This window comes from Engraulis encrasicolus, chromosome 24, assembly GCF_034702125.1.
Source record: "Engraulis encrasicolus isolate BLACKSEA-1 chromosome 24, IST_EnEncr_1.0, whole genome shotgun sequence".
Lineage (NCBI taxonomy): Eukaryota > Metazoa > Chordata > Actinopteri > Clupeiformes > Engraulidae > Engraulis > Engraulis encrasicolus.
The window spans coordinates 15947148-15957147 of NC_085880.1; the positions used below are offsets into that span (position 1 = coordinate 15947148).

The following is a 10000-nucleotide window of genomic DNA, read 5'->3' on the forward strand; positions in this document are numbered from 1 at the left end:
AAGCATTATCCTGAAAGCACATGAAACGTTTTTCAATCATTTGACTATGAGATATGATTTTTTAAAGGAATATGTGTTAGTGTTAATGCTGAATGAACATAATCCCGTGAAAGCAGATGATTTTACCTTTTAAATGCAATTTGTCCCATGTCCATATGTGTTCCAGAGGCTGAGATATTGAATTTTTCATAGGAGTTTTCAACCAATTTTTCTTATCTCAAAAAACCCTCAGGCATTGGGGACCTTTTCTAAAAACTGGCTCAGGCGCCAATGGGTTAATCTTATGTGGTACGGTACATGCTGTATATCCCCTGCATTAATTAGAATGGGACAGTGACTCCTTGTGTGTGTGTGTGTGTGTGTGTGTGTGTGTGTGTGTGTGTGTGTGTGTGTGTGTGTGTGTGTGTGTGTGTGTGTGTGTGTGTGTGTGTGTGTACGTGTGTGTACGTGTGTGTACGTGTGTGTACGTGTGTGTGTACGTGTGTGTGTGTGTGCGTGTGCATGCATGCATGCATATGTGTGTGTGTTTGTGTGCGTGTGCGTGTGGTATTTTGCATTACAGTGTGTATCGTCCTGCACTGTGCTGTTCTGTGCTCTTATGTGTTGTGAGATTCTTTATGGGCACTGGTGTGTGTAACCTGTGCTCTGTGGTATCTGTGTGTGTCGTGTGTGTGTGTGTGTGTGTGTGTGTGTGTGTGTGTGTGTGTGTGTGTGTGTGTGTGTGTGTGTGTGTGTGTGTGTGTGTGTGTTGTGAGATTGTGTCTGCATGCATTAGGCTACATTTTGTGTGTAACCTGTGTGTGTATATGCTGCAATCCTGACTGGTGTTGTATCTAAGATACGTGTATCTCAGCTGTCCACGGTGCATAAGATGTGTGCATACAATGTTCTCCAGTTGTTCTCCTTGTGCTGTATCTAAGGTGTGCATGTGTGTGTTAATATACATATATCCAGGGCAGCTCCACGGTGTGTAACCTGCTTGCGTACAGTGTTCTGCAGTCGTGCCTGGTGCTGTATCTTAGGTGTGTGTGTGTGTGTGTGTGTGTGTGTGTGTGTGTGTGTGTGTGTGTGGTGCGTGCGTGCGTCTAGGCTCCACGGTGCGTAACCTGCGTGCGTACAGTGTTCTGCAGTCGTGCCTGGTGCGCTCGGCGAGCCCCCTGCTGGTGGCCCAGGTGTACCACAGCGTGTCCACAGTGTGGTCGTGGGAGAAGGCCAACTTCTTCCTGCTGGAGTGGAGCACGGGCGCCCTGGCACAGATGGCACAGCTGGCCTGGCGCAAACCCCCGCACACCTACGAGCTGTTCTGCGAGCTGCTGGAGACCGTAGTGCTCTCACTGGACTACATCCCCCACGAGGCACTGCGGCACCTGCAGGCTGTCTTCAAACAGGTGTTTGTGTGTTTCTGTGTGTGTGTGTGTGTGTGTGTGTGTGTGTGTGTGTGTGTGTGTGTGTGTGTGTGTGTGTGTGTGTGTGTGTGTGTGTGTGTGTGTGTGTGTGTGTGTGTATGTGTGTGTAGCTGTGAAGAAGAGGTGTCTGTCCACGTGTGTGTACCAATGCCCTGTACATAACTGATATACATAACCGGATAAAAGCTCCTCGTTTTAAGACTCTCCAACCAAAGTCTCCTCTCAGCACAAAGACAAACAGCGAGCACATTGCATCACACAGGTCCCTTCCTTTGGTTAAACTCAAGAAACTCAAAAAGGGTCTTGGAAAGCCATGAGTTGCATTGTGGTCTCTGTGTCTGTTCTTTTACATTATTTTATTTTACAAGTTATTTCATGATTTATGGACATGAGATAAATCATAAAATGGCCTAGTGGTTAAGGAGATGGGCTTTAGATCAGAGGGTTGCCGGTTCAAATCCCACCTCTCCACTCCCTATCTCACTCCATGCCTAAGGTGCCCTTGACCAAAGCACCTAGCCCCAGACTGCTCCATGGATTGTAACCATTACCCTGTGCTTAAAATAACTGTAAGTCGCAAAAGCAACAGCTGCGAGTAATGTAATGTAATGTGATGTAATGTGTGCATGTGTGTGTAATGTAACTTGCTGTATGTGCCACCTCAACAGAACCCTTCGGAGACGTTCAACGCTGTAGTTCTGCTCTCGCTCCACAAGATGGCGCTACGGAGCGGGCTGCTGGCCGAGGTGCTGAGTGATAACGGCATGATGGAACTGCTGCTGCTGGAGCTCAGGAAACACGCCAAGATACTGCGCAAGCAGGGCCTGACCGGTACGCACACACACGCGCACATGGGGGCACACACACACACACACACACACACACACGCACACACGCACACACACACACACACACACACACACACACACACACACACACACACACACACACACACACACACACACACTACCATGCTCAGGGTACCTCAGTCATGGATGTAAATGGGCAAGATAATTGGTTAATTATTCTAATTCAGAATCAAATTCACGACCTTTGGTCTACATGTCTGACCCCGTAACCACTTACCCTTGACTGCCATGGATGTGTCGTGCATTTTTATTGTCGTCTTTACATAGAGTTATATTCACACAGGATTAAAATTAACCGTCTGGATTTCTCCGGACTTTACAGAAGGTATAACTCTTGAGTCTACAGACAAAGTTTGATATCTTTACTGACAGACATGGCGTGTGTAGACACGATTTAAATTTCCCTGTGATTATTACTTTGCCCTAGGCCACCCCATAAAACCAATCCCGTGCAAATAAGGCCAAAGTCTGCTATCTTCAGTGACACGGCGCGTTCGGACGGGCCAAAATTTCTCTGTAATTACAACTTTACTCCATGTCACGCCATGAAACTAATCCCATTTGAATAGAGCTATAAAGTGCCAAACTGTCTGATAATCAGGAGGGGGGCTGGGAGGGCATTGAGAGGCCATTCGAAACCCCAACCCTACACACAAGCAGGGCCACTGACAGCTTTGCCTAGGCCCGTGACAAAGTAATCTGAAAGGCACTCGGTAGGGCACCTGACTACTACGCGGCCGACCCGGATTCGGTTCTGGCCCTGGTCCTTTGCCGGCCCACCCCTGTCTCTCTCTCCACACTAATTTCCTGTCCACGTCTTCACTGTCCTGTCTACAATAAAGCCCCCCCCCCTAATCGGAAAGGTCCCCCTGCTCAATTCATTCAATGTAATGGGGACCCAATTTTGGCCCCTCTCTCTCCTTGGTCCCGGGACAACTGACCCTTTTATCCCCCCATGTCGGCTTCCCTGCATGCATAGAGAGGCCAATTGAAATCCACACACACACACAGGCACGGAGAAGCTGAGGCTGAAAAAGGGGGGATTTAATTACTCCTGGAAAAACTCAAAGTCCAGATACGAGGAACACGACCCAAGTCCTCAACACAAACAACGTGACAGAAAAGAAAGTCCAAACAGAAAACCGCAAACAAACATCCTTACTCACGACACCCGCCCAGTACTACGGCCAGGGTAGCTGACAGCTTTGCTGGGCCCTGGACAAAATCATCTGAAAGGGCCCCTTATCTAATACATGCAATGCGGTGGGGACCCAATTCTCCCTGGGCCCGGGACAACATACCCCTTGTCGGCGGGCCTGACTGCAGTAGTTGCATCAGAAGGGACAGGTTCAGTACAGGGAACAAACGTGACATAGTAGGAGCACATAGAACAATGAAGCAACCACATGGACATAGAAAACGCTGGCAAACAAATGAAGAGTTTAACAGTAAAATGAGTAAACGAGTACAAAGAAACCTAGAAAACAATAAAATTCAAATGCATACAAAGTCCACATTCACTTCCAACTCCAAAACCCTGACACCAAACCCTGTGTGTGTGTGTGTGTGTGTGTGTGTGTGTGTGTGTGTGTGTGTGTGTGTGTGTGTGTGTGTGTGTCTGTGTGTGTGTCTGTGTGTGTGTGTGTGTGTGTGTGTTGTCTGTGTGTCTGTCTATCTGCTTGTCTGTCTGTCTGTCTGTCTCTCTGCCCGTCTGTCTGTCTTGTCTTCCTGTCTATCTATCTGCTTGTCTGTCTGTCTCTCTGTCTCTCTGCCCGTCTGTCTGTCTTGTCTTCCTGTCTATCTATCTGCTTGTCTGTCTGTCTCTCTGCCCATCTGTCTGTCTGTCTGTCTGTCTGTCTGTCTGTCTGTCTATCTATCTATCTGTCTATCTATCTATCTATCTATCTATCTATCTATCTATCTATCTATCTATCTATCTATCTATCTATCTATCTATCTGTCTGTCTGTCTGTCTGTCTGCCTTTTTATCTATCTGTCTGTCTGTCTGTCTGTCTGCCTTTTTATCTGTCTGCTTGTCTGTCTGTCTGTCTGTAGGTAATGAGCAGCATCTGGACCTGTCTGAGCGCCTGTTGACGATCGGCATGCTGAAACTAGTCGCCGCCCTCGCCATGAGGTCCATCAGGAACACAGGTGAGGGATTTTGTGTGTGTGTGTGTGTGTGTGTGTGTGTGTGTGTGTGTGTGTGTGTGTGTGTGTGTGTGTGTGTGTGTGTGTGTGTGTGTGTGTGTGTGTGTGTGTGTGTGTGTGTGCGCGCGGTGTGCTGTGTGGGTTTGTGTGTATGAGTGTGAAAGAGATAGTTATATTAGAGACTCGGTATGTGTAGTGGTGATGCCATAGCCTGGCGACGCCATTCTACATAATTCTGCCCAAAAATGTTGGCTCCGAACAGTAGTCTTGCCCAACCCGCCTAGCTCGCCTAGCTCGCCTAGCTCGGTTCGTTCACGGTTCTGCCAATCAGCAAACAATTGAGAGTGGTGACGCAGAACTCACCCGCGGATTGGTTAAGGGAACTCCAATGAATTTTAGAGTAAGGTCCCACCCTCCATGGGAACGGATTTAGCTTGTAAATCCGTAGCCTGTAACTAGAAGCTGCCTCACCAGACTAAAATAAAAGCTGAAAGTACACAGGAGAGAAGGCATGGTACAGTATCGCTTTAAAACAAACCTAATTGATATGGGGGTTGTTGAAGGGAGCGGATGAAGAGGCCGTGGGTTGGATGAGTGTGAGAATGTGTGCTGTGTTGTAATGTACGTATTGCCTTGCATTGTCTTTATTGTAAAGAATTAACCCTTTAATGCATAAGCCATTGGACTCACACTAACGCATAACATGGGTCTAAATAGACCCGCATTCATTTCCAATGTATTTCTGAGCATTAATCATGTATTCTCTCACACAACTTCTAAAACCAATGCATTTTATCCCATAATTCTTCTAAAAGTAATTACATAGGTGGTCCTTAATTCAAAAAAGTATTTTTTAAAATGTTCTTATATTTTTATTTTACAAATAAACATGAATTTGGAATTAAATCACTAATTTCTAGACGTGGATCGAAAATGGCCCGCATTCATTTTTAATGGAAGTCTAAATCTTTCACTATAATAACTTCCACAATTAATGTATTTTAATAGCTAATGGATTAAAAGTTGTGATTTAGGCTGTTTTTAATGCACAAAATGGGTGTTTTTTTGTATCTTATATAAATAAACACACAAATAATTTCCCCCATTATTGCAGACATAGCCTAAGTCTGAAGTGTTTCACGTTAGGAACTAAAATATATTTAAAAGGATTCCAGTCAGGAAAAAATAAACTGAGGACAGCTTTTGACCACTGTTGACCACTGCTGACCTATTGGATTTAAGCATTCCAGGTCATGCATATTTGTGTAATAAGAGATCGTGTGATCGGAGGAGCCCAATAGCCTATATCAGGGCATAATTAATGTGCATAATTATTAGGCAACTTTGCTTTCCTATGGGAAAATATGCCACAAAAGACATCTAACAAACTCCAAAAATACTATAAACAACTTTGATGTCTTCCAGAGGGGTGTGGCTGTCTTGAAATATTGGTCACATCCATCTAAAGCACTGTTACAAAGCCATCAGTGTCACATGACATGAGCTCACAAAGTCACTGCCAGATTTAGAAGAATTGAAGATGAAACTACCACAAAACTATTACCTGCAGTGCTGTTATATTCCAGAACTGAAACCTACATTGAGTGTCCACAAGAACATTGTATTCAGCACTCAGAGACATGGCCAAGGTAAAACAGGCTGAAACCTGAAGACCACTCAACAAGAAACTGAAGTCAGGACTGGGTCAAGAAATATCTTTAGACAGTTTTTTCAATGGTTTTATGAACTAGCGAAGGTGACTGTTAATGGACCAGGTAGATGAGTCTATGGCTAGATCAGCAATGTGCACACTTACATAAGTTCCTGACTTCCACTCAAATACCAGCAAAGTACAGCTTGATTACCATGGTCTTCAAAAGATGCAAATGTCTTCCTCTCAATGATCCAGCCATGGGCTCATCCACCCTGTCTGTCAAGAGTCACTTTCCCAAGTCCATAATAGGCCTAACTTTGAAAACTCTGTCCCCAGGTATTTTTGACCCAGTCTTGACTTAATTAACTTTTCTAGTGTCATCCCTTCTTACCTTGGCCATATCTCTGAGTGCTCAATGCCCTGTTCTTCTGGACACTTGGTGTAGGTTTCTGTTGTGTAATATTATAGGACTGCAGGGTAATACTTTTTTGTAGCTCCACCTTAAATTCTTCTCAATTTTTGGCAGTGACATTTCTTACGAGACTGATGACTTTGTAATGATGCATTTCATAATTCTGTGGTAAAGTGACCAACGTCTTGCCCAGGGCCGGTTCTGGCTTATTTGGTGCCCTAGGCGAGTTTGAGTCCCCCCCCCCCTACCTTTGAAAGAAAAAAAACCTCTTTCTTATACCTTACAGAACACAAGAGTAATATCCGTAGTAAGCTTAACTAAATAGCATCAAGAACAATAACCGTTTTTCATCAAATGGATTTGTGGTTCTTTTTGACAGGCGACCAACACATCAGATTGAGTCGCATGAAAGTAGCTTCACTGTGTGGTGTGTTGGATGTGATGGTGGTGGGGCCCCCAACCCCAGATGAGAGGGAGGTTATCAATGTGTTTGAATTGTAACGTGAAATTGAAATGCCAGGAGAGTGATACAGTGCATGTAAAATGCATGTGTAGACAATAAGTCTACCAATGAGGTCTGCATTGATCTACACTACCTACAGCATCACAAAGCATGGCAGCATAACAATTTTAATAAGCTACACATTTGTGCTGTCTTCCAAACCAATTTCATTTCTGGACTGGAAATAGTGGTGCATTTGTGAGTAGGAGAATGAGAAGGGGACTATCTATGTGTTTGAACTGGAGGGACAGGGTGAGAGAAAGGGAGAAGAGCTGTCACGCTATTGAATTTCATAATATACAAAATATAGTAAATAGCCTCACTTGTCTGCTGTGCATGGTTCTGTTACATGATTAATGTAGGCTATGTCATTCTGGTCTGGAAATTAATGTTTTTTTTAAGCTTACAACAAGCAGGTAATTCATGTGGATGGAAGGAGATATGGCAGCTAAAATTGTTTTTAACATTCCACTAGTCTTACTTTACATTGCTTGTCAACCTAAGCAAGTATTATGATATCAGGTGGGTGTAAAGGGTGGTTTATGCCTCGAGATCAGCGTCACTGCATCATGATGCAGTGAGCCGCGCAGTTAACGGAGTGAAGCCCCCCCCATCACGCAGGTACTCTGGGGCACCTCCCCAAAATTGTGTCTCGACGCAGGGAGCGACGGCGCGAACGGCGAAAATAGGTCCCTGATTGGTCCTCTCGACCAGCCTGCTCTGTCCTCGAGTCGAGAACAAGCGCTACTTCCTTGTTCTAACCTTCGTCGGTCTACGGACTGTGAGCTCTTCATTAAATAAGTTGCCCGTGCTTTGTTGTTTGATTTATTTACACGAACCAAAGACAACACATGCGCTTGCAAGTTACGACGCTGAAGTTATTTGGACAGTTGAACAGTGGTTCCGAGGTCGAGGAAACATTCCGCTTCGTCCTCGACAAATGAGCCACTTCTTTGTTCCAAACTACCACTGTGGCTGCCAGTGCGATCAAACATGCACGTGATATAAAGATTTAATGTTTCATTTTCATTGTCGTCGAGTCTGTGATGCTAAAAAACAACAGACACGTCTAGTTTACTCTTTGTATTGAAGGCAGTTTGAGCGTGGAATGACATCGCGCAGACCGTGCTTCAAAACAGGGCATAAACCAAAATTAACTGCATCATGGCTGCGACAAGCTCACTCTGTGGCACAAGTAGGAAGCATAACCCGCCCTTAAGTGAGTAGTGAGTAGGCTACTAACAGCTACTTTACTGGATTTCATTGCTTGGCATACTTGGCTAATGTTAGCATGCTAACTAGCGATTTCTCTGATCAAAAACAAAGCTCTTTTTCTCTCTAATTCCAAATAGTAACCTCATAACTATTAGGCTTTCCATAATCACAAACGGTTGCTGATTAAATCACATAGTTCCAAAATACCCTCTGAAACTCCTGCATCATGCAATGAGTGGTTTAATGAGAACATAATAATCTCCATCCAGCAGAGCAGCACTACTGTTTGCGCTTGCCCTCTCTGTCTCTCGAGTGAGTCTCCAAATTCAAAATAGAACGCACGCTGTCACTCGTCCCGCCCCCTTTCTCAGAACTGTCTGTTTATTGGTTCACAGACTTCCCAGAGACAGTTGGAAGCGATATTACTATTGGCTGAGGGGCGCTTTGCCGTGAGGAGCGCTTTCGCCACTCTTTGTTGATTGCGACTTCATAAAAAAAACTTCATATCGCAAAATTACGCATAGGAGAGCGCCATTTCGGCGCTCCTTCTTCACATGGCGCTCTAGGCGACCGCCTAGCCGGCCTATGCTAAAAACCGGCCCTGGTCTTGCCAATTTCACGACAGCCACATCCCTCTAGAAGACTTCAAAATTGTTAATCAACTTTTCAGAGTTTGTTAGATCTATTTTGTGGCCCATTTTCCAAGAAGACAACAAGGTTGCCTAATAATTATGCACACCTGATATAAGGTGTTGGGCACCTTCGACCACAGCCCCATATTTTTATACAAATATGCATGGCCTGGAATGCTTAAATCCGATAGGTTTTCAAGTTCATATAGATTCCTGTTGGAAAGTAAGCATAAAAAAGGCAATATGGTCAAAAAACATGTTAGTCTAATAATTCTGCACACAGTGTATATAAAAAATGACCCATGTGTATAAATATCATATAATTGTATAAAAAGATGTCTATTTCAAAGAATAACCATAAAGTATTTGAATTAAGTATTAATGTTGGGAGTTAATACTCCATAAATGACAAAAAGTTGAATTTTTAGTAGAAGAATCAAAATCCTTTCTCAATATGGCTATGAGACATTAAGCTTGTGATGAAATTACATAGGAAATGAATGCGGGTCTATTTAGACCCATGTGTCTAAATATCATATAGTTATATAAAATGACTTCTATATCAAAGAATAACCATCAAGTATTTAAAATAAGTATTGATGTTGGGAGTTAATACTAAATAAATGATAAAAAGTTGGACTTTTAGTAAAAGAATCAAAATCCTTTTTCAATATGGCTAAGAGACATTAAGCTTGTGATGAAATTACATAGGAAATGAATGCGGGTCTATTTAGACCCATGTTATGCGTTAAAGGGGTAGTAACCAAAAAAGTGTTTTCACGCAAAAAGTTATGATGCATAAAAATAAATTAAGTCATCTAAGGGACAAAAACAAGTCAATTGAGGAATTCATGGAGTGCTGAGTAAGAAAATTGTATTCTTACAAAGATATAGAAATTTTAAACTCAGCCGGGTCTATTTAGACCCATGTTATGCGTTAAAGAATTAAGGGGACCCTGTTGAAAACGATTTGTCACATCTCAAGAGGCATTCCCCATGTGCACATAAATTAATAAATAATTCTAAAAATTCTATAAATAAGGAAGTGAAATTAGCAAAGCTAAGCAGGGACGTAATTTTGAGTTTCGTTCTGATGGCTAAGCCGTTACAGTGAATTCTATCGATTGAAACCTTTGGGCTCTTTCCATTATCGTAACTCCTG

At 43.4% G+C, this 10000-nt stretch overlaps 1 protein-coding gene across 2 annotated transcripts in view; it reads left to right on the forward strand.

Moving 5' to 3' along the window:
- The window catches only part of wdfy4 (WDFY family member 4), a 113026-nt gene that overhangs the window by 17106 nt on the left and 85920 nt on the right, over positions 1 to 10000 (forward strand). For both annotated transcript variants that reach the window (XM_063191356.1, XM_063191357.1), the window contains exons 9-11: positions 1090 to 1388; positions 2075 to 2237; positions 4331 to 4426. In XM_063191356.1, the coding sequence (XP_063047426.1) occupies positions 1090 to 1388; positions 2075 to 2237; positions 4331 to 4426 (558 nt within the window). The remainder of the gene's footprint in view (positions 1 to 1089; positions 1389 to 2074; positions 2238 to 4330; positions 4427 to 10000) is intronic.